At 43.1% G+C, this 25,325-nt stretch overlaps 1 protein-coding gene and 1 long non-coding RNA gene across 2 annotated transcripts; one reads left to right on the top strand and one right to left on the bottom strand.

Moving 5' to 3' along the window:
• Positions 1-7,817: 7,817 nt before the first annotated feature.
• On the bottom strand, positions 7,818-22,318 carry LOC147326989 (uncharacterized). Its single transcript, XM_086297353.1, has 4 exons — positions 22,242-22,318; positions 21,994-22,155; positions 9,161-9,245; positions 7,818-8,058 (listed from the first exon to the last, which is right to left on the bottom strand). Exons 1-4 carry the CDS (start codon positions 22,316-22,318, stop codon positions 7,846-7,848), a joined length of 537 nt encoding a protein of 178 aa, XP_086153479.1. The 3' UTR covers positions 7,818-7,845.
• LOC147326990 (uncharacterized) lies at positions 13,252-18,416 on the top strand. The gene is made up of 3 exons (XR_015130011.1): positions 13,252-13,548; positions 13,946-14,030; positions 14,329-18,416. It is a non-coding gene; the product is annotated as an uncharacterized LOC147326990 (long non-coding RNA).
• Positions 22,319-25,325: the final 3,007 nt, after the last annotated feature.

Raw genomic sequence — 25,325 nt, 5'->3', positions numbered from 1 at the left:
TTCATTCAAAATAGTCAACAGGGTCGCAAGAAGCGTGTGGAAAAACCAAGGTGCAAAATAACTGCCCATGAACTGAGAAAAGTCAAGCGTGCAGCTGCCAAGATGCCACTTGCCACCAGTTTGGCCATATTTCAGAGCTGCAACATCACTGGAGTGCCCAAAAGCACAAGGTGTGCAATACTCAGAGACATGGCCAAGGTAAGAAAGGCTGAAAGACGACCACCACTGAACAAGACACACAAGCTGAAACGTCAAGACTGGGCCAAGAAATATCTCAAGACTGGTTTTTCTAAGGTTTTATGGACTGATGAAATGAGAGTGAGTCTTGATGGGCCCGTGGCTGGATTGGTAAAGGGCAGAGAGCTCCAGTCCGACTCAGACGCCAGCAAGGTGGAGGTGGAGTACTGGTTTGGGCTGGTATCATCAAAGATGAGCTTGTGGGGCCTTTTCAGGTTGAGGATGGAGTCAAGCTCAACTCCCAGTCCTACTGCCAGTTTCTGGAAGACACCTTCTTCAAGCAGTGGTACAGGAAGAAGTCTGCATCCTTCAAGAAAAACATGATTTTCATGCAGGACAATGCTCCATCACACGCATCCAGTGTTGAGAAGGTTACTTTTAAAATGTATTCCATTACAGAATACAGATTACATGCCCCAAAATGTATTCTGTAACGTATTCCGTTCCGTTACTCAATGACAGTAACGTATTCTGAATACTTTGGATTACTTAATATATTATCATGCTTTTTACAACAACGTGAATGTCCTATTGCTGTGTGATTTATTACTATTACTGAAGGTCCGCGACTCCGAACTGTAGTAAAGGGACCTCTGACTAATACGGCGGGGTCCCTGTCGGCTCGTAGCCGAAAAATAGCTTTACTTTGTTGTGTGGGTCAACTTTTCTTGCGAGAGACAGAGAGAGGCGTTGAAAGGCTGCTCCAACGGAACTTGTTGTTTTCGGAGGAAAACACGAATACGGTGTACAGTCGAGTCTAAATAGCTTACTTACAACTGGGCTCGTCAGGCACTCTTCTTGGCTGAAGTGGTTACTATTATATTTACATGCTTCCAGCTCCCGTTTTTCCTCGATGACAACTCGTACCTTTCCACTCCCCTTTTTCTCCCTCCTCGCTCACAGACCCATAACGTGTATGGCAGTCCATTCTCCCTGCAGCACGGACTACACTGCCCATGATGCTACATTCTTTAGAGCTATGCTTGTAGCATTCTGCCTGTTAGCTTAGCACAACAACAACAACAACGAAAAGGCCTCTCTCACCCAGGAAACACACAGTCGCAGAAAGAGAGAGGAGAAAGAGCGTCGCCCTGTAACCATGGCAACCGTAACGCTGCCGCCTGGAACAACAGAACGTAGCTGTCAAACAAAACCCAAACAGTCCTGACCCGCGACAAAATGAAACAGGAAAGTACCGCAGTGTAATCCATTTATTTCAACAAAGTAACTGTATTCTGAATACCACCTTTTTAAACGGTAACTGTAACGGAATACAGTTACTCATATTTTGTATTTTAAATACGTAACGGCGGTACATGTATTCCGTTACTCCCCAACACTGCACGCGTCCAAGTACTCCACAGCGTGGCTGCAAGAAAGGGTATAAAAGAAGAAAAACTAATGACATGGCCTCCTTGTTCACCTGATCTGAACCCCATTGAGAACCTGTGGTCCATCATCAAATGTGAGATTTACAAGGAGGGAAAACAGTACACCTCTCTGAACAGTGTCTGGGAGGCTGTGGTTGCTGCTGCACGCAATGTTGATGGTGAACAGATCAAAACACTGACAGAATCCATGGATGGCAGGCTTTTGAGTGTCCTTGCAAAGAAAGGTGGCTATATTGGTCGCTGATTTGTTTTTGTTTTGTTTTTGAATGTCAGAAATGTATATTTGTGAATGTGGAGATGTTATATTGGTTTGACTGGTAAAAAGAAATAATTGAAATGGGTATATATTTGTTTTTTGTTAAGTTGCCTAATAATTATGCACAGTAATAGTCACCTGCACACACAGATATCCCCCTAAAATAGCTAAAACTAAAAACAAACTAAAAACTACTTCCAAAAACATTCAGCTTTGATATTAATGAGTTTTTTGGGTTCATTGAGAACATGGTTGTTGTTCAATAATAGAATTATTCCTCAAAAATACAACTTGCCTAATAATTCTGCACTCCCTGTAGATGGTCAGTAGTCAATGGTCTGCTATTAATCACTGCCATGACCTCATACAGGAATGTCCTCAGAGAGGAGCTGTCGAGTTGTTTGGCTGATTGTTCCAGAATGGACGTGAGAACACTTCTTATGGTGCGAATATGTCTTTCCCAGACACCACTCATATGACTAGATGCTTGGGTGTTCATGAGAAACTCGCAGTCCAGTTTCCCTAGCTTGGTTTGATCCATTTCCTTAAATGCTTCAATAAACTCATTTCTAGTGCCGACAGAATTCATGCCTTGATCGCATCTTATCTGGCGAACTGTACCTCTGATAGCTATGAATGCACGCAAGGAGTTGATGAGGGAATCCGTAGAGAGATCGTCAAGCAGTTCAAGATGCACTGCTCTAGAGCACATGCAAGTGATTAGCAAGTCATAACGCTTTAGCTCCTTGCGGCCTTCTTTGACATAAAAAGGACCAAAGCAGTCCATCCCACAGTAGGTGTATGGCGGTGTGGTCTCTATCCGATCCTCCGGGAGGTCTGCAATCTTCTGCTGCTCTGTGCGCCTTCTGAACCTTCTGCATTTTACACATTTATAGATGTAAGATGACACAATCTTGCTGCATCCAAGAATCCAGAATCCATTAGCTCGAAGTTCATTCATGGTGATCCCTCATCCTTTATGGTATGTCTTCTCGTGATAATGTTCGGCCAGTAGTGCCGACACGTGACTGTCTCTTGGCAGGATTGCTGGATGCTTGACATTGGGATGCAAAGCTGCATGTGTTAAGCGTCCGCCTACCCGAAGAATGCCTTGGTCATCAAGAAGTGGACATAAGAAGTGGACATAACTTGTGTAACTTGTTAATCTTGTCTTCAATCTGCATCACATTGTGGTGTTGCAAGGTTTTTATTTCCTGAACAAAGGCTGTTTCTTGAACCATCTTTATGATTGTTAACTCTGCTTCCTTTCTCTCTTGTAGACTACTGATGTCGTGTGATCTACTCTTGTGATCCATTGCTTCTTTCACATAGCGCTTGAGTCTAGCAACTGCCTTAATCATTCTCGACCAGGAAGATGGCCTCAACTGACCGAGTGCTCAGTGAATACCTCAGGCAGCAGAAACCCAAGAAAGAGGAGGAAGAGGAAGAACCATCATGGAAGGACAGGCCCCTGCACGGTATGTACCACCGGCAGATAGAGGAGGTGGCTGATATCCAGAAATCCTACCAGTGGCTGGACAAAGCTGGACTGAAAGACAGCACAGAGGCACTAATCATGGCAGCACAAGAACAAGCACTAAGCACAAGATCCATAGAGGCTGGGGTCTATCACACCAGGCAAGACCCCAGGTGCAGGCTGTGTAAAGATGCCCCAGAGACAATCCAGCACATAACAGCAGGGTGCAAGATGCTAGCAGGCAAGGCATACATGGAACGCCATAACCAAGTGGCCGGCATAGTGTACAGGAACATCTGTGCCGAGTATAACCTGGAAGTCCCGAGGTCAAAATGGGAGATGCCCCCAAGGGTGGTGGAGAATGACCGAGCTAAGATCCTGTGGGACTTCCAGATACAGACGGACAAAATGGTGGTGGCTAACCAACCGGACATAGTGGTGGTAGACAAACAGAAGAAGACGGCCGTAGTGATCGATGTAGCGGTTCCGAATGACAGCAATATCAGGAAGAAGGAACACGAGAAGCTGGAGAAATACCAAGGGCTCAGAGAAGAGCTCGAGAGGATGTGGAGGGTGAAGGTAATGGTGGTCCCCATGGTAATCGGAGCACTAGGTGCGGTGACTCCCAAGCTAGGCGAGTGGCTCCAGCAGATCCCGGGAACAACATCGGAGATCTCTGTCCAGAAGAGCGCAGTCCTGGGAACAGCTAAGATACTGCGCAGGACCCTCAAACTCCCAGGCCTCTGGTAGAGGACCTGAGATGAAAGGATAAACCGCCCGCAGGGGCGTGCTGGGTGTTTTTTTTTTATATCAAATCAAAGCTAAATGTATCACCTCATCAGGAAATGTGGGGACACAGTGGGCAATGATAAGAATGCTGGCTGTTGCTGGGCCACGTGCACCCAATAAACTAACTGTGCTCCCTCAGATGAATTCTGAGTTACACTAATTCATATAATTTTGGTGCTGAAAAAACTCAAACACACTTGTTGCTGAGACATTATTCCAGTGCAAGTTCGGATAATTTTTTGAGTGAGTAGTTTTGTGTTTCTGTAGCACAGTTAGCTGTTCTAGTTAGAAAAGACCACTTCTACATTTGATGAAAGCAGTCAGTTGGAGATAGTTGTCTCACTGGCCCTGGAGTTGGTTGTCACACAACTAAGTCCCTGAGTATAAGAAATGTTTTGCAGTTAGTCATGTAAAGGCTGTGATATTTTTTTTGTTTTGTTTTTGCCAGATTGGTTTGTGCTGAGCCATATAACGATAGCTGGCCCAAGGAACTATGGCATTCCTTGTGTTGTCAAAACTGATGTCACCAAGTACCCTTGGCAATCCATGGGTATACGTTTGTAATGACTGACTTGAGTGGCTGAGTAAGTTTCAGGGTTGCTAGATTAAGACTAAAAACTTTAAAATGGAAATCCCAAAAAGTTTTCATATTTAGATGATCAAGACTTAAAATGGAGAGGAGTTCAGTCACTTTGATATTGATGTGGTTCTTCTTTGTTCTCACATGTTTACACTGAATTGCTTATCATTGCTCGGGTTACCTCTTGGAAAATCTTGGACAAAATGAATTTTGGTAAATGCTAAATGAACTAATTTTGTTATGGCGCTTTTCTACTCTCCTGGAGCACTCATTCACACTCATCCATACAAGCCCTTTTTTATGCTTAAATGCTTTCATTTTAGCATCAGATATAAAAAACATCTGGCATATTTTTATGATATCAGTGATGCATCAATTCAAATTAGAGTCATCGAATGTGGATTCTGTTCTCAGTTGTTTTTATGGATCTAATAAAGCCTGATAAAGCTAACTGCAAAAATGTAAAGGATTCCCACTTTGAGCAAGTACATTAGGTTTTGACTATTGAACGATGAATCAATGATTAACAGTTCATGGAAGAATATGTGTCATAACCAACCTGCTCTACCCTAATTATGGTATCAAGTAAGACTGGGAGGTATGTTATTTGTACTTCACCACCCTTCTCTGTCATTTGTAAAAAAAAAAAAAATGCTTGTTAACATGTTGACAATGTTTTTCAGCAAATGCCATAAAAAAGTTATAAAAATCAGTCCCTCAGCTTCTGATAAAAAAATCAGTGGCACAGCATTTCAAATTATGTGAAGCAAGCCAAATAAAAATTGGTGCTCAAAAGATAAATGAGAGAAGAGAGCAGACTTCAGCAAGGCCTCAAAGAGATGTTCTCATTGATGTCCAAAGGATGATGTTCTCATGGATGAGTAACTTGTCTTTGTGCTTTTGTAAAGGGCTCAAATACTGTTATGTTGAAAATACAGTGGGGCAAAAAAGTATTTAGTCAGCCACCGATTGTGCAAGTTCCCCCACCTAAAATGATGACAGAGGTCAGTAATTTGCACCAGAGGTACACTTCAACTGTGAGAGACAGAATGTGAAAAAAAAAAATCCATGAATCCACATGGTAGGATTTGTAAAGAATTTATTCGTAAATCAGGGTGGAAAATAAGTATTTGGTCAATAACAAAAATACAACTCAATACTTTGTAACATAACCTTTGTTGGCAATAACAGAGGTCAAACGTTTACTATAGGTCTTTACCAGGTTTGCACACACAGTAGCTGGTATTTTGGCCCATTCCTCCATGCAGATCGTCTCGAGAGCAGTGATGTTTTGGGGCTGTCGCCCTGCAACACGGACTTTCAACTCCCGCCACAGATTTTCTATGGGGTTGAGGTCTGGAGACTGGCTAGGCCACTCCAGGACTTTCAAATGCTTCTTACGGAGCCACTCCTTTGTTGCCCGGGCGGTGTGTTTTGGATCATTGTCATGTTGGAAGACCCAGCCTCGTTTCATCTTCAAAGTTCTCACTGATGGAAGGAGGTTTTGGCTCAAAATCTCACGATACATGGCCCCATTCATTCTGTCCTTAACACGGATCAGTCGTCCTGTCCCCTTGGCAGAAAAACAGCCCCATAGCATGATGTTTCCACCCCCATGCTTCATAGTAGGTATGGTGTTCTTGGGATGCAACTCAGTATTCTTCTTCCTCCAAACACGACGAGTTGAGTTTATACCAAAAAGTTCTACTTTGGTTTCATCTGACCACATGACATTCTCCCAATCCTCTGCTGTATCATCCATGTGCTCTCTGGCAAACTTCAGACGGGCCTGGACATGCACTGGCTTCAGCAGCGGAACACGTCTGGCACTGCGGGATTTGATTCCCTGCCGTTGTAGTGTGTTACTGATGGTGACCTTTGTTACTTTGGTCCCAGCTCTCTGCAGGTCATTCACCAGGTCCCCCCGTGTGGTTCTGGGATCTTTGCTCACCGTTCTCATGATCATTTTGACCCCACGGGATGAGATCTTGCGTGGAGCCCCAGATCGAGGGAGATTATCAGTGGTCTTATATGTCTTCCATTTTCTGATGGTTGCTCCCACAGTTGATTTTTTCACACCAAGCTGCTTGCCTATTGTAGATTCACTCTTCCCAGTCTGGTGCAGGTCTACAATACTTTTCCTGGTGTCCTTCGAAAGCTCTTTGGTCTTGGCCATGGCGGAGTTTGGAGTCTGACTGTTTGAGGCTGTGGACAGGTGTCTTTTATACAGATGATGAGTTCAAACAGGTGCCATTCATACAGGTAACGAGTGGGGGACAGAAAAGCTTCTTACAGAAGACGTTACAGGTCTGTGAGAGCCAGAGATTTTCCTTGTTTGAGGTGACCAAATACTTATTTTCCACCCTGATTTACCAATAAATTCTTTACAAATCCTACCATGTGGATTCATGGATTTTTTTTTTCACATTCTGTCTCTCACAGTTGAAGTGTACCTCTGGTGCAAATTACTGACCTCTGTCATCATTTTAAGTGGGGGAACTTGCACAATCGGTGGCTGACTAAATACTTTTTTGCCCCACTGTATGCTCTCATGCTGTAAAATGTGTGTGATATAGAAGCTGGGAATTGTATAAATGAGTGTGCTTCTCTGGTGACTCTGTCTATTCAGTGGACTATACCTGTCTGTCTATACCTGTGGTTCACAGGCTTCTCTCTTGCTTTCCATGTTTACAGACATTTCAGTTTACTTTAAATTACTTTCCCAAAGCTCAATTGCTAAAGGGCTTATGGTAGCCTAATTGAAGAAAAAAGTGTAAGTTTATAGTATAAGTTAATAAACGTACCTTGTCCCCGATCACTGACTGGGGCTGATCAAAAGGTAGAATGATGTTATGTATATCACTGATTACTGCTGTAAGGTTTGGGGTGTTTTTGCACTTCCACAGTGAGCGAGTGAGTTTGCTTCAGTATGACGTTGCAGTAAGGGCCAATATAAAGCTTCAGGCAAAGAAACAAAGAGAGAAGCAATATTCCACCTAACTAAACCAAGGATTTCACATAGGGCAAACAGAGCTTTTGTTCCAACATGTAAAAAAAAAACTTGCCAGCTTTTGTTTGGTTCCCCTCTAAAATTTTATTTTGGACAGCTTATATTTTACAGCTTATATTTAGTGATAGCAGTGAGAACAGGCACTGCAGACATTGGTTTTCTTTTGTTCCACAGCAGGGTCAGTCCTGCTTCACGAAAATCTTCATGTGAAAAGTAGATAAGAGGATTCAGACCACAGTCTAGATATGACAAAATTGTGGACAATGTCCTTAAAAAATCTGGTGCCGGTGACAGGTCCATCTTAGCCAGCAGGATCAACTGAAGCAGAAGAAATATTCTGTCAGTGTTGATTTCAAGAACAACTGCTGTGAAAAAAATGTTTTCCACAAAGAAAATGAAAATAAAGTCACTTAAAGTTGTTTTGTAAGAACTGGAATTAGATAAGACAGTCTTAACCTGGGAATACACCAGGTGCATATAATTGAGCTGGTATCTCTGATACGATTTTGTATAGTCTTTCTCATGGCTTGAAACCACATTCGGAAAGACTACACAAAATCGGGCATTTAGTCTACACTTGTCTTTTAATTTAAAATTTACTGGATTCCCCGTGCTGCTGCAGCCGTTCACAATGTATGGTTAGTTAGGATTCTGTGATTCAGATGATGCAGCAGAACACGTGTACATGAATGCTTACTCCGTTAATTAAACCCCATCATAAATCTCTTTTTTTCAGTAGATATTTCCAGACCCTATTTTATTCCTAAAGTGTTATACTTTAGGAATACTAAAACTATGTAATCTGTATGTGAACAGCTATAGGTCCCAAATTTCAAAATTCATATGGCCTGGATCTGGCCCACACAGTGTGCTTTCACACAGTGTGAATGACGGCCCTTTGGTGGCCCAGACCTGGTTTCCCTGAGGTAGCCCGCACATGGGCCAGCACAAGGCCAGTTGCAGACACACTGGAGGTCCTTTGCTGGCCCATGTGTTACCTCTGGCAAACCTGACATGTATGACAGCAAAATAATTTCACATCCTTCTGCATGCTAGGCCAATAAAGATGGCGGCTGCATGTCTCCGAAGTACATCCTCACAGGTTTTACTCCTATCAACAGATTGCACATCACTTTTATTTAATAGCGGATCGCAGAGGTCACTTAGAAAGTGGTTCACTTTTCCTTCTGGTTCCACAACTTTTTTGGCCCTAAGTAATCACACATGTCAGGAAAGCTTTAGGAAACTTTTTTATCTCAGGGAAGTCCACTGGGTAATCACTGGCTGACAGAGCAACTTTAAATCCACAAATTTTATTATGGACAATGATGTACCCATGTACACATTATCAAGGTAAAGCTTGTGTACCAGCAGAATCTCATCATCATATTTAAAAAAAAACAAAGAATTGCCACTGTACCTCAGACACAAAGAAGGGAGTGTAGCAGATCATACAACAGGACCCCAACAGAGGAGTAACTTTAGACAGATCTTCTGCTTCATTACTGACACGAAGAGAAAAATAAAATGGAGAGTGAAAAATGGTTAACCCATACCATGGGTATACCCCCCAAAAACCATAACAAAAACCAAATGTGTACCAAGGCCTAATCTTAGCTGAGAAGCAACAACATAAAGAAATAGTAGCACTTGTTTTGTTAATGTGCTAAACAATCTGTGGAAAAATTCAGTAAGTAAAATGTAAATTTTATCCTTGGATTTTAAGCTTTGTAATTTTGTAGCAAAAAAAACCCCCCTTCAATATACATTAACAAGTTTCATGCTTAAATGCAAAACGGAATAGATTATGACAAGTACATGAATATCAAATAAAATAAGCTATATTTACAATTTAAAGTATAAAGTATAAAATTAAATAAAAGCATTTTTATATTAGTCAGAGGCCAAAAATGGGTTCTGTCAGTACTGTACTTCCTGTATGAGATAGATTTGATGTTTGTTCATGTGTATCTGACAGGTGTGTTTCTGACTGAGTGAGCATGTGTGTCTGTAAGCCTTTAAAGGACCATGCAGTGGCTGCAGTGAGAAATAGTCAGCATATCAGCACTGTGAAGTTTTCCTTGTCTTTTGATGCAGCAATGGCAGTAATGAGTGGGCAATACTGTGGCCTCACAGCAGGACGGTCTTGGGTTCAAAGCCACCATTTGGGCCAGGCCTTTCTGTGTGCCTGTGTGGAGTTTTCTTGTTCTTCCCATGTCTGGGTGTGTTCTCTCTGGATATCCGGGCTTCCCTCTACAGTCCAAAGACATGCAGTTAGTGGGCCTAGGTCTGAATGTGAGAGTGAATGATTGTATGTCTGTCTGTGTTAGCCGTGCGACAGACCTGTCCAGGGTATATTGCCCTATGGTAGCCGGGATACACCCCCGTCCACACTAGCGTTTTCAGTCGTTTTCACAGAGTTGTGCGTCCAGATTGAAACGGCCGAAAACGCTTACGTTTCAGTACTGTGCATGCGTGAAGCGCAAGAAGATTCGCCCTGCCTCATTTCTGTCAGCCATTTATTTACTTTCCGGGTCGTTGAAATGTTGCGGCAAAATGTTGAAGAAAAGCATTTTTTAAATGGACTAACAATGAGGTGGGGTTGTTGCTGCGAGTAACACAAAAGTACAAAGTTGCCAAAGCAAGTGAGAATTAAATAATTTGAAGAAAAGCTATCTGGAGCATGTACAGACTGATATTAACCTTTAATAGGGCTGTCAGAATTGAGAGCAAACAAAACAACTGCTGCATAATGCCCTCCGCTATCTCTGTTTAATTGGTCACATGACTAAAATGCGTCATCGTTTTCAAGTGTCCACACTGCGACGGGACAGCTCCGTTTTGAAATGTCTGTGTTTTCGAGAGCGTTTTCAAAACGCTGCATTTTTCCTTGGGGAAAACGCCGTCTCAGTGTGGACGGGAGGCCGAAACGGAGAGAAAACGATGCGTTTTCAAATGAATGGTAAATGGCCTGTATTTGTATAGCGCTTTTACTAGTCCCGCCTAGGGACCCCAACGCACTTTACGCACCCAGTCATCCACCTATTCACACACTGGTGGAGGCAGCTACAGTTGTAGCCACAGCTGGGGCAGACTGACAGAAGCGAGGCTGCCATATCGCGCCATCGGCCCTTCTGGCCAACACCAGTAGGCGGTAGGTGAAGTGTCTTGCCCAAGGACACAACGACCGAGACTGCCCGAGCCGGGGCTCGAACCGGCTAGTCCTACAACCAACCAAGATGTGTTTGAGTGTGGCTGGGACTGTACACAGGGGGCAGGATGGGTCCTTTCAAAACCACAGCTGCAGATTTATTGGGGTAGGTAGCACATTGTATGTCACTCGGATTATGAAACTTAGTCTATTAGACTCCATTCCCCAGATTTCTCTCCATGAGGTTTCTGAGGTTTCCTCTTTTCCACACTCTCCCAATTCATCCAGCGACCCTGCTTGGCCAGCGCTACAGCTCTCAAACAAGTGAGACTGTTCAGACTGCCACTGTGGATTTCCTCTGTCATTACTCACCATCATCCAGTCTTGCACCACTGCCAAGCTCTGCCAGCCACGGTTCATGTTCCATCCCCTCTAGTGTGAAATACCATAGTCCATGTTCATAGCATTTTGCTACCGTAGTTTATGTTCATAGCTTTAAGCTCCTAGTCAGAGGACTCATAGTTCATATCCATGCATTCCAGCCTTGTTCTTAGTTTTAGCTTTTGCCTCCTCTGTATTTACCTTGTGCATGTAAATAAAGTTCTGTTCACTTCACTTTGAGCCTCCGCTTGAATCTGCTCCTGGGTCCACTTCTTGTTTCTGGGTCATAAGCCGTAACAGTTATTTGAAAAAGCCATGCCACTGCTTCCCTCCTCTCTCACACAGCTCAATCCACATGTACTGTCCATGGCACGTATGGGTCTTTCTGGAATGTGTAAGCAAACCTTGGAGCAGCTGGAGAACACTTCAGCTTACGTGGTTTATTTTTGGCATGGCTGTAAATCTTATACTTGCTACACTGAGGTCTGTAGTCATCAAGTGTTTTGAGTGCCTCAGCATATCAGAGACTGTCTACCCCCCTCCCAGAGCAAATTGGTCCATGAAGGATCACCATCGCCCTCCACAGAGCGCTGAGCCAAACAAACAAGCCAAACAAAGGCTTAGCACTGTAGGGCTTCGTTAGCATGTAGGACTCCAGAGGCAGCTGATGCACACTGGCAAGCAGAACATGACTCATGCAGTAGCTGAAACAAAGCCTCAAGTGTGGGAGGACTTTGGTGTGACCATGACTGGCAAACCATCATGCAGCTCTATATATCATAGAGATGTATGCCTATATTGCATGCCTTCAATATCATTTGAAGACATATGTAAGGCATTGACTGGAATAAATCACAGGGTGTCGCTGTTGAGCTGCATATACATTGTAGATTTAAGCTATTTTGACCATTTGTCCTCTACAGGGGAAAGCTGCTGTCACGGCCAGGCGGATCAGCTGCACGCTGATCAGCTCTTTCTCTCGCCGGGGTGGAACTCATTGTGGGTTCACGCCCTCGACAGATGAGACACCTGGGTCTCATTAAGACGATCAGCATTTAAACCAGGAGGCGACTGCTGTTCATCACTGGATCGTTGTCTACCGCGCGTTAGTGAAGTCAAGCTACAGCAAGTCTAGTTAAGAGTATTTTCCTTTGTGCGTCGTACTTAACCCTGTCTACAGAGCTTCCTGGATTTTCCCCCGTGTGATTCCCGTGTGGCAGTGTCCCCATGGACTTCCCTGGAGACCCCTTCTTCCCTCACTCAGCTGTATATAGCACCCCCCCCCCCCCACCCCCCCCTGCACCTTCTTGTATATACACCTGGTGAATTGTAAATAAATCCTTCTTGTGAGCATCAGAACCGGAGTCCTGTGCTTGAGTCCTCCTCCAAACCGTAACAGCTGCATCCCGCTGAGATGCCTTCTGCACAAGAAGCAGTCTGGGGGACGAGGAATAACTGGCCCATCACTAGGGTAATGCCACTGAGGTAGCTAAACAGCTTCTTGTTGGCTGGAGCCCTGGGGTAAGCGAAGTTTTCCCTGAGTTCCTAAAGGCTTTAGATGTTGTAGGGCCATCTTGAATGACACATCTCTGCAACATTGCATGGAGATCTGGGGCAGTGCCTCTGGACCGGCAGACTGAGGTGGTGGTTCCCATCTTTAAGAAGGGAGAGAGGTGGATGTACACAAGAGGATCACACTCCTCAGTCTACCTGGGTAGGTAGGTCTATTCCACAGTACTGGTTGTTAAACTTCGGACACAGAGGAGCAATTGGGTTTCTGTCCTGGTCGTGGAACACTGGAGCTGATCTTTATCCTCTCAAATATATTTGAGGGAGTGTGGGAGTTTGACCGACCAATCTACATCTGTTTTGCATTAAACAGCATCCCTCGGAGTGCCCTATGGAGGGGTGCTTCAGAAGTGTAGAGTGTCTGGTGTCCCATTTTCGTTGGGTTTTGGATTTCACCAGGACTGCCCTTTCTCACTGATTATGTTCATCATTTTTGTGGACAGAATTACTGGGATTAGCCAGGTGGCAGCAAGCTCCTACTTTGCTGGCCTCAGAATTTTATCTGTGCTTTTTTGCAGATGATGTGATTTTCTTGGCTTCATCACGTGGTGGCCTCCAGCTCGCATTAGAGCAGTTAACAGCAGAGTGTGAAGTGGCAGGAATGAAAATCAGCACCTCCAAATCTGTGGCCATGATTGTCAACCAGCAAAGGGTGGAGTGCCACCCTCGGTCAGAGAAGAGTTGTTACCACAAGTGGAGAAGTGGAGGTATCTCAGATTCTTGTTCACGAGTTAGGGGAGAGATTAAATAAAACCTTGATAGATGAAATGGTGGCCACAGCTGCAGTTATGCGGATAGTGTACCAGTCCATTGGGGTGACGAGAGAGCTAAGTGTAAAAGTGAAGCTCTCAATTTACCATTCAATCCATGTCCCTACCTTCATCTATGGTCTTAAGCTATGGGTTGTGACTCAAAGAGTAAGCTGGAGGATGTGGCTAGGGAAAAGGGGGGTCTGGGTTTCTCGGCTTAGGCTGCTGCCCCCGCAACCCAGCCGTGAATAAGTGGAAGACAATGGATGGGTGGATGGACAATTGTATTATTATTTATATCCGTACAATATTTTTTGGTAATGATGTAATAATGCAGCTTGATTTTTATCTTAAGGTGTGAAGAAAACGTTTTAAGAAGAGCAAATAGAAGAAGAACCAGGACAGTTGTGTCCTCCATCACAGATCGTGTGCCGACTGTGGTGAGTTAAGGGGTTTACCTGCAGGTTCAAGGTCACTGCATTCATAGAAGACTATTCAAAGAAGTCCTACAATTAGTTAATGCTTCAATATTAAATATCTATCTATCTTAAAGATCAATCTGTCTCTATTAATTAGCTATATAACTCAGGCTTTTAAGGTGGCAGTAATTAGACTATTACTTAAAAAGTCATCCCCTGACCCAGCTGTCAGTCCATCTTAATTTCCCATCCCATTCCTATTTTATTGTCTATAATAAATGCGTAAGTCCATTTGGGTCCTCTCTCCATTTTTCCACAGACCTGATGTGACAGAAAGACCGGACCTGTGCCGCTATAATGGACCCAGTGGACCTCAAACTATACAAGCAGGAGCAAGCAGCGGTTTCCCTTCTGGAGGGGAAGCTGAGGTAGAAACCGTTGCTCAAACCCGAGTAGAAGCACATTTTCAACAGGACTTGTCTGGCTCTGGGGTCCCTCAAAAGCTGCACTCCACCCCTGCCGCCCCACCTGCACCTGAGCCTCAGTAGTGGAAAGTGGGTGTCGCTCGCCAATCTTCGGCTGCCCCACTGCCTCCTCATCAACAAGGTCTTTCACCTTGACATGGCTCAGCAACTCTGCCTCCTGTCTTGGCATAACGGATGCTCCATAACTCAGCATCTCTTCTCTCTCCACGAGGCTCCTGCTGTCACTGCTGCTCTTCTCGTGCGGAGCAGTACCCGGTGGTGAGTGAGACAGACTTTTTTCCTCTCTATCACCATAGGTCAACGGCTCCTGTTCGCGCTGCTAAATAGCTAACGACTGTTTATGAACAACCTAAAGAACTGTTTTGCCCTCTGAGTGTATCACCAAGGACATTTACATCTTCAATCACTTCTCTCTTCCTGTGAACATGCCAGAACCTTTCTCTCCACCTCAGCTCCTGCATGACTGCTGGGCATGCTGCCGCCATCCAGAACTGTTTCGTCTCTATATATCATAGAGATGTATGCCTATATTGTATGCCTTCAATATCACTTGAAGACATATGTAAGGCAGTGACTGGAATAAGTCACAGGGTGTCGCTGTTGAGCTGCATCCTCTGCAGGACACCGTAGTTCAGGTTTCTCATTTCCGCCGGTGCCATCGTGGTTCAGTGTTCACTGTGGTTTGCAAAGGTAAGCACTGCCAGTGGCATACCACATTGGTTTTGTAGTGTTCTACTGTATGACATAGCATTTTTTAATTAAACTAAGCATATAATGTGTTTATTAAGAGGTTCATGCACTTTCCGATTAGAGTGTGAGGAGTTTGTGTTTATGTTTCGTTTGGAAATATCTGCCACAATTTTGGGCTACATTTCTGCTTGTTAGCAGTGCACCTGCAAAGTAATGCAAGAAGGAGCACAGCTACTATTTGCTAGTTGTCCCGCTATGTTAATTTACCTGAACCCAAGGAAAGTTGTAAAGGTGCCTTCATCACATGAATACTTTTATGTAATGTGTTTTTTGTTGTTGTTGTTGGCTTTTGCTATGTGTTAATACTCACTGAGTGTTTACTGTGGTTTGCAAAGGGCCAGCAGCAGAGTTGGACTGGTTGAATGAATTTATTAATCTAGGCTGGACTACTGTAATTCATTATTATCTGGCTGTCCAAAGAACTCCCTGAAAAGCCTTCAGTTAATCCAAAACGCAGCCCTGAGAGTACTGACAGGGACTAGAAAAAGACAGCATTTTTCCACATTGGTAAATCTAGAATCAAATGGGTAAATCCTTCCATTCACATAAAAGGTCTTGATTTCACTATTTATGTGCTTATAGATACACCACTCTTTAGTTCTCAGAATCAGAATCAGAGAGACTTTATTTATCTCCAAGGGGCAATTAAGATAACACACAGCCGCATGATGTTAAAGATAAGGACAACAAGAACAGGCAATAAGAGTGAGATAATAAATACACAGATAATTCCAGTATATACAGTTTTAAAATTAAAGTGACTGAATAAGTGAATAAGTAACTGTAAGTGAATAAAGTGAATAAAGCGTCAGCAGTTTAAAAAAAGAGTATAGAGTAGTTTATGTTTATGGATGTGGGAAATGGTCTGGAGTTAAAAAGCAGAGTGGCTTTGGCGATAAAGGTGGCTCTTCTCCTCTCGGTCCTGCATTTCCTGCAGGACTGAGCATTGACCAATGATTTTAGAGCACACTGATGCAGTGTGCTGCAGTCTGTTCCTGTATGAAGGCTGAGGGAGTGGAACCAGCAGGTGATGGAGGTCATGATGCTTTCCAGGAAGGCATAGTAAAAAGTCATCATGATGGGGGTGCTGACTCCAAAGCAGTTGAGTTATAAGGAGGTGTAGCCGTTGGTGGCACCTCCTGAGAATCTCCTCTGTGTTGGCAGAGAATTTCAGGTTGTCAAAGATGGTTCCCAGGTATTTGTACTCCTCAACTATCTCCACTGGCTTCCCGTGGATGGTGGTGGTGACTGAAGCAGCCAGATCCCTCTGCCTACTGGAGAAGGTCACCACCATCTCTTTGGTTTTCCTCATGTTCAGTTCAAGTTTGGAGCTGTCACACCACTCTACAAACTCCTGCAGAGCGGGCCCGTGGTGTTGTGAGGGGCCTGACAGCAGTGACAGGAGAACTGTGTCGTCAGCATATTTCACCAGGTGACAGTCGGGCTGTGTGGATCTGCAGTCATCGGTGTAGAGGATGAAGAGCAGGGGGGAGAGCATACAGCCCTGGGGGGAGCCAGTGGAGGTGGATCGGAGACCGGAAAGAGAGCTGTTGACCCGCAGTCCTGTTGGTCAAAAAGTCCAATATCCACAGGATTAGCTGATCATCCAGGAAAAATCGGGAGGAAAGTTTAGTGGGCAGGATATAAGGCTGCAGAGTGATGCACGCTGATGAGAAATCAGCAAACAGAAGTCTGGCGGAGCGATCAGGGAGCTCCAGATGTTTGTGGATGGAGTCCAAGATGAAGATTTTTGCATCATCGACACCTCTGCGTGCACGGTAAGCAAACTGGAGTGGGTCCATCAGGGGGTCAGTTGCTCTTACGATGTGCTGTTTTATGATCTTCTCCATGGCCTTCATCACCAGGGAGGTGAGGGCCACGGGACGAAGATCATTCAGAGACTTTGTGTTGTTTCTTTTGGGGATGAGGATGACTGTGGAGTGTTTCCACAGCTGGGGGACGGTGTGACTGTCGACTGAGGGTTGAAATAGAGTCCAGAACACACTTCCTAGGTGCCCTGCACAGTGGCTCAGAGCTCGACTGCTGATGTTGTCAGGGCCGGGTGAGCTCCTCTCCCTGGTCCTTCTGAGGGCTCTCACCACGTCCTCAGTGCTGAAGGTGAGTGCAGAGCTGCCAGGTTTGACTGAGGATCTGGACTCCTCAAGCTCGGTGATATTGTCCATCTCAAACCTGGTGTAGAAAGCGTTGAGGTCATCAGGGAGGGAGGAGGGGTTGCTGCCCTCCACCTGGATGGTTCTGGGGGTGGTGACCACAGTATCCACAGAGGCCATGGTTTTGAGGCCCTGCCAGGCTGAGCAGAGGTCCCATGTGGGGAATTTGTTTTTCAACAGTGTTTTTGTACTCCATGACTTGTTCGTTGATGTCATCAGAGGGAGAAAGAAGGCTGTCCCAGTCAGTGGCTTCGAAACATCCTTGTAGGATGAGGATACTTTCCGCTGTCCACTGCTTGATGTTTTTGGTGACCTTTTTAATCCTCTTGATGACTGGGGTGTAAGCAGGGGCCAGCAGCACGGTGTGGTGGTCTGCTGAGCCGAGAGGGCGGAGGAGTGGGGCTTTGAATGCATCTGGTACAGAGCCGTAGCATTTATCCAGAGTCTTCCCCTGATGTGTGCTGCATGTAACATACTGTTGGTATCCTTTAAGCGACTTGTCAGGGGAACAGTGGTTGAAATCACCCAGGATGAACTTGGGAGAGTCCGGTGATAACTGCTCCAGTTTGTACATATCCATGTGTTAGAACGGCCCAGTCAAAGTCCAGATCTAAATCCAATCGAGAATCTGTGGCAAGATCTGACAACTGCTGTTCACAAACGCCGCCCATCTGATCTGACTGAGCTGGAGCTGTTTTGCAAAGAAGAATGGGCAAAGATTTCAGTCTGTAGATGTGCAAAGCTGGTAGAGACAGACCCTAAAAGACTGGCAGCTGGAACTGCAGCAAAAGCTGGTTCTACAAAGTATCGACTCAGGGGGCTGAATAATTACGCACACCCCACTTTGCAGTTATTTATTTGTAAAAAATGTTTGGAATCATGTCTGATTTTCGTTCCACTTCTCACGTGTGCACCACTTTGTGTTGGTCTTTCATGTGGAAGTCCAATAAAATTTATTCATGTTCGTGGCTGTAATGTGACAAAATGTGGAAAAGTTCAAGGGGGCCGAATACTTTTGTAAGCCACTGTATATAGTCAGTCTCAGCTGACTGTCAGTTCACCTTAATTTAGTCTAGCCCAGGGGTCGGCAACCTGTGGCTCTGGAGCCGCATGCGGCTCTTTTGTCCTTATACTGCGGCTCTGGGTGGTTTGGGAAAATAAATTAGAAGTATTGAGCTGAAGTGTATTTTATTTGTGTTTAGTTCTGTTTTTTAACTTGTAGTTCTAAATTGGAAGATTATTGTGATTTTGAAATATAAAAATAAAATTATATCTTATTATTTTTTCATCGTCAAAATAAGCGTCACACTCGCAGAAGCCGGTGTACCCGTCGAAACGCCGTGCATTTATCGAGACTTTCGACCCCAGGTAGGCCAATCGTGGATCTTCGGATCCACATTATGTCGGCAGCTGTTCTCCACCGTGAACTATGTTAAAAACAAACACCGCTCACGCCTCACAGACGACAGCTTACAGTCCTGCGTAAAGATGAAAGCCCCAATTTGCAGACGCTGTGCGCAGAGGTTCGGGACCATAAGTCCCATTGTAAACATATCACGGCAGACCCGACGATGTTTCCATGAACACGCTTTTCAGCATCTCTTTATTGACCACTTTTCACACACGGTTGCTGTACGCACACAGCCGGCTGTAGCTTTGCAGCTCACAGCCCGACACACACCAACACAACCAAGGTGCGTCCGCCTCCCCTTCAGCGGCGCTGCAGACCACGCCCCGCCACACACATTAACCAGGCAAAATACATATTTAGGCAGAATTTTGCAAATATCTATTTTTTTTCAGCAGCATAGAGCTTTTTTTCCAATTATTTTTTAAAAGTCAGGTCAAGGCTCCAAAAGCCCAAAGGCGATATGAGGGGGGCGGCTCACAACAGTTTTTGTTTGCTGGATCATTTTAGTTCAGCTGGGTGTCTTTCCTTTTGTTATATTTCTTTAAGAGTTCAAAATGTGTTAATTACATAAATAAAATGTAATTTTCTCTGCAACTTCATGGATTTAAGCAACACACCTTAGTTGCTCTGTGGATTCTTTTAAAAAGCAGTTAAAAACTTTTCTGTTCAAACAAGCCTTTTGTTGATCCACGTATTTTATATTCTTTACATTCTTTACATTTGATCTTTTACATTGTGTATAATGTCTATTGATTGTATTGTTTATTTTAATATTTGTGTACAGTGCTTTGTGACTGCCTGTCTGTGAAAAGCACTTAATAAATAAACTTTACTTACTTTAGTTGTTCACACAAAGTATAAAGGTAAAAAACAATATGTACAGTGTTATCTTCATTTTAGATTTCAAAAAGTATTTGCGGCTCCCAGTGTTTTCTCTTGCATGGAAACCGGGTCCAAGTGGCTCTTTGGGTGTTAAAGGTTGCTGACCCCTGGTCTAGCCAGTACCACTAGCTTAAGATGAAATCTTAAACTCAACACAGATAGCTAAGAATCACATAAACCTCAGAACGCTCCTGATTAACTCATTTACACAGCTAAATGTCTCTACATAAGAAAGATATTCTCAACAAATCATTACATAGTCCTGAAACAAACAAAAGAAAACATTCCTATTGAAAAAACCCTTCTCTTAGTTTAGCCTGGTGATGTCAGACATGACATCATCAGCACTTTAAAAGTCAGGAAATGCTGGGCAGGCCCTTTCCAACACCTGAGCTACATGGAGACTCAGAACAAAGAAACAATGGTAAGAATGAACAAATAAGTTAAATGTGCAACATAATGAAAAAATAAAATAACTTGTGGCTATTTGAGGATTTCACAGCATGAAACCCAGAGGATTTATTGTTCCCAACTCACTGTAGATCACAAATAAAATTTCCTAGTTTTGCTCACTGCCATTGGATCGGAACTTAGATGAATTTTTGGGAACTTTGTAAGGAGGTTTGCCTCCTCAAAATGGATTATATCCTGCATGGGAGAAGAATTAAGCTATGACCAGGGTGTTCTCCACGTCCACAAAAATAAGCAAGCAAAACTGGTAGTAGATAAATAGCAACAGTTTAGATTTGATTATCTTAAGCTTTTAGTTTTTTCCTAAATTTTTTAAGAATTTGATTCTGTGATTATTTATTACTGACTGAGCTGTTTGTATGGGTATTAACATCCCCTCTTTTGAAGTTCTTATAGGTTACATTAACCTTTAAAATAAACAGATTCCTACTTTCCAGGCCACTAAAGTAAATCCTAGCAAATTTCCAAGTGCTATAGATCATTAAGGAATTAATGAATGTGGCTGTTGACTGTAAGCAAGCTTATTTATTTATTTATTTATTTATTTATTTATTTATTTATTTATTTATGTATTTAGCACTTTTCACAGATAAAAATGACAAAGTGCTTCACAATAAAACCAGAAATAAAAATAAAATAATAATATCCATCCATCCATTCGCTTCCGCTTATCCTTTTCAGGGTCGCGGGGGGCGCTGGAGCCTATCCCAGCTGTCATAGGGCGAGAGGCGGGGTACACCCTGGACAGGTCGCCAGTCTGTCGCAGGGCCAACACACAGGGACAGACAGCCACTCACACTCACATTCACTCGCACATTCACACCTAGTGACAATTTGTATTATCCAATTAACCTATCCCCACAAACTGCATGTCTTTGGACGGTGGGAGGAAGCTGGAGTACCCGGAGGGAACCCACGCAAACACGGGGAGAACATGCAAACTCCACACAGAAAGACCCCGGCCTGATGTTGGAATTGAACTCAGGACCTTCTTGCTGTGCGGCAACAGTGCTAACCACCGTGCCACCGTGCTGCCTAGAATAATAATATAAAACAATAAATTGAAAACATAAAACAACAAATGGATTAAAAACTTGTCTGTGTAGAAATATCTTCAGCTGCTTTTCAAAAGAGTCAGTGGAGAATGTACAGCGTAAAGACAATGGAAGAGAATCCCCACATGTTTGGATCCTAGTACATGGGGCCAACAGCAATCCCTGACCTGAAGACCCAAGAGCTGTAGAAGAAGCATGAGGTTATATCTGAGGTAATATCTTAGAAATTACCACATATCATGTTTCTATTTTCTGCCTTTTTACCCTACTGTTACCTTTTTATTACCAAGTTGTAATAGAAAGTGTTACCAAAGACTGTTACAGTAAACCACAAAAGAAGCAGTAAAAGCACGAATAATCATCTGAAGTTCCACCTGTGACACCAGTAGTCTGAGTTTAGAAATTTCTTAGGTCATCAAAACTATTCAGAACAAGTTGTTTGTGGTGGTTCGCAAAACGACCTTACCTGTCAAATATGACGCCCAAATTTCTGAGACTTTATTGAACAGAAGAGTCTAAGAAGCTGATTAATTCCTGAGATTATATGGCCAGGAGCAATAATCAAACGTTCTGTTTTATTTGTATCTAACTGGAGGAGGATGTCATTTAACCCTTGCTTGATTTCTGTCAGACAATTAATAAACTAGGCTTTGAAAGAATAGTATAACAGTATAACTGACAGTCATCAACGTCTGATAAGCAGTTGCTACTATTCAACATTGCCTCAAACTGTTTTTGCACTTCTTTCAGCTGGTTTACCTGTCACTGAAGTGGCAGCCAGTAGCCATTATTACAGAGCAGCCAAAGATGAGCAGTAAGGGGAAGAAGATGCAAATGGAGAAAGCACAGAGATTGTAGACCAGCATGTCTGAGGAGCTGCTCTCCCAGAACACAGTACAGAGAGTCTCAGCAGGATCGTACCTGGAAATCAAAGACGGTAAGACTGACATGGATATAAGAACAGAGAACTGCAAAGCACATGTGAAGGCTTTCAGTTAGCTACATACCTGATCCAAGCATAGACAACAGGGATGCTCCCAAAAACTACCCCTGTAACCCAAGAAGCCAAACATGCTGTCACCATGACAACAAAGATGGCGCCATCTATCGAATTGATGCCAATTGATCTCTGCACACATAGGACTGCTGTAAGATAAATAAAGTATATCTTAATTTACCTTAAAATGTTGTTACAATGGCCCAAACATGAAAAACAACCTAGATTCATGAAATAAAACAATACAAAGTCATTCTTATTGTGTTTTAAATGTTTTTGCTAGCTCTGGTTTATTTGTATTAAAGCTTGTGTAAATTCAGAACTGTTTTAGCTTCACGAGTTTCAGAATATTCTGCCAGATTATGTTTCCCAAACCAAAAGATTGACTAATTGACCTAATTAAGTATCCTGACAAAAGGCTGTATAGGGCCAACTGGCCGTCATGGTGTGATGTGGTGTGTGGCAGGAGCTTCAACTAGCAAGGCCTGTACGAAACGTGCAGGGTGTGTCAGAGATTGAAAGGGCAGGAGGGCGCTGGAGAGGAAGGTCTGGGAGCAGAGTCAGTGAGACTTGAGTGTGGGCTGGTAAAGTCTGGAGCTTGAGCTAAAAGCTGGAGCAATGCACCACAGCCTGTTGGATCCCTGTGTTGTGTCAAGTCAATATACACTGTGAGATCGGCATACGTGTAGCACAAACACAGCTGACGCTGTTAGTGATGCTGTTCCTTTCTCTTCAAAATCACAAGGGTCCAATGAGTAGTGTAAGTCAACTACTGGTAAGGACATAATAGAATGGGGGGCACATAGACCAATCACTGTATTGGACCGGGACTATAAAATGTATACTACCATTTGGCAAAAAGACTGGAAGTGATGTATTTTTTAATCAATGACCAGTCTGGAATCACCCAGTATAGGAAGACTCATGATAATATAGGAAGAGCTTTTCATCCCACTGAATGTGTAAACAGAGAAGAAGTGGGGGCTATGTTTGAGTCTGGCTGTAGAAAAGCAGCATTTGATTCAGTTGGATGGGAATTTCTTTATAAAGTTATGGAAAAGTTTGGTTTTCACAAGACGTTCACACACAATACAGCAAGCTTGCATGTTCGTTTGTGTATGTTTTGTTTTGTTTTTTTGTTTGTTTGCTTTTCATGTGTGTGTGGTTACAGGTTGCTGACCTGTTTTATTTTACTTCTGCTCTGTCATTTTATTTTTTACCTTTTCTTCTTGTTTCGCTTTAAAAAACCTCATTTAGATTTATTTATTATTATTACTACCTACAAATAGGTACTGTGTATTGATTTCAAAGGACAAACGTTATTTTTTATTAAATTAAATTTTTTTTTTTTACTGGTTTAGTCTTAAAAGGGTAGACATTTGTACACAGCACTGAATGAAATAAAGCATGAAATAAAACTCAGTAAAAGTTTTCAGTTAAGTAGTTGTCTGGTTCAGTTATTTACCTCATAACATTTGAATGGAACATCTACCTTACATTAAACTCAGTGCCCATTATGTTTAGCCAAGCTCCATTTTCAAGGGTTTAAACACAGAACAGAGTCCTGTTGTCCTATGTGTATGAAGCTGTGTAGTACCTGTACTCCCTATAGATGAGCTGACAAGCACAAACTTTAGCAGGGTGACCACCTCACACCACGGGGACGTTTGACCTCCTGTGAGTATGGTCAGCATGGAGGACGAGATGAGGAGGAGGCAGGAGCCTTGACAACACAGTTCATTATCAGAAATGAGTTAGTTATCATGACACTGAGAAACCAACAAACAAAGAAAAGTATAAAAATGATTATAAATATTATTATTATTATTATTATTAATTAATCAGTAGTATTATTTATATTTATTTAGAACACCCTTTAAAAACGGCCAAAGCCAGCATACAATAAATGAACAAATGAAATAATGGATAGCCATTGGTGTTGGTGCATTTTTACCCAAGTCTGAGAGGGTTAGACTCATAAAAGGAAACCAGCAACGACAGCAGAACTTTCCTCGGCACTTAGAATCAATGACACAAGAGGAGGAGTGAACATACAGTCATCTTTAAAAAAGTGCTTACCAAATTAGAAGCTTATTAAAGAAAAACACACTGGTTGACATGTAAGTTAAACCAGTTGTTTTGATGCATAAACCACCTTGATTTTATATCAATATTTTTAAACAAGCTGTGGACATGGACATTTATTCAGCTGACAAACACCCTGATTATGCAACAGCACCGCCTACAACTGCAAAGCTCTCCAGCGAGTAGTGCGGTGCTCTGAACGGATAATTGGAGGTGAGCTTCCCTCCCTCCAAGACATCTACAGGAAGCGGTGCCTGAGGAAAGCGGGGAGGATCATCAAGGACTCCAGTCACCCCAGCCATAAACTGTTCAGACTGCTTCCATCAGGAAGGAGGTTCTGCAGCATCCGGTCCCGTACCAGCAGACTGAGAGACAGCTTTTTCCATCAGGCCATCAGACTGCTGAACACGTCATAGACACCTCAGCTTCACTACTGGAACTTTAACATTATGCACTCCATACTGTACAGTAATGCCACTGTTTTGCACATATTCAACTCTGTATATTTTTATATATTGTTTACTCTATTTAATTTGTAAAATATGTACACACACACACACACACACAGAAAAATATTTAGTATACACATCCAGAAATGCATATACTATTATATATTGTACATATATTTATTAGTTTCAGATGTAGCCATTCTTGTATTTTGCTTGTTTACATTATTGTATTTTGCACAACTCTGTTGCTTGTGAAGCTCGCACACAAGAATTTCACTCACATGTGCTGTGCCAGTGTGCCTGCACATGTGATGTGACAATAAAAGTGATTTGATTTGATTTAAAAGGATTATGCTGCCTCTTCATTTGTACATTGAAATGTTTTTTAGTCCCATTGCCACAGGTGCATAAAAGTAAGGGCCTAGCTCACTGAATTGAACTGAAGAGTTACAACTCTACAGACCTTAGTTAGCATGTTAAATGTAAAAGTTAATGACAGTGTCAGGATGAGGTCGTGGACGAAAGAAGGAGGACCCAAACGCTGGACTCACAGGTAGGTG

This window comes from Aulonocara sp. 'chitande type north' Nkhata Bay, linkage group LG6, assembly GCF_057382095.1.
Source record: "Aulonocara sp. 'chitande type north' Nkhata Bay isolate Kocher_YH1m ecotype deep benthic linkage group LG6, A_spYH_male_GT1.1, whole genome shotgun sequence".
In the NCBI taxonomy this organism is placed as follows: Eukaryota; Metazoa; Chordata; class Actinopteri; order Cichliformes; family Cichlidae; genus Aulonocara; species Aulonocara sp. 'chitande type north' Nkhata Bay.
Note: the sequence above shows the minus strand (reverse complement) of the source record. Positions and strands in the feature narration are given on the sequence as shown.

Bases quoted from the DNA above. Each gene is read 5' to 3' on its own strand.
- LOC147326989 (XM_086297353.1), bottom strand. From the start codon at position 22,318: ATGGTGACAGCATGTTTGGCTTCTTGGGTTACAGGGGTAGTTTTTGGG. The intron at 9,246-21,993 runs GTAAACCAGCTG...TCTTCGTGTCAG, and splicing joins GGCTGCCACTTCAGTGACAG to TAATGAAGCAGAAGATCTGT. The intron at 8,059-9,160 runs GTACAGTGGCAA...CTTCTGCTTCAG, and splicing joins CTCCCTTCTTTGTGTCTGAG to TTGATCCTGCTGGCTAAGAT.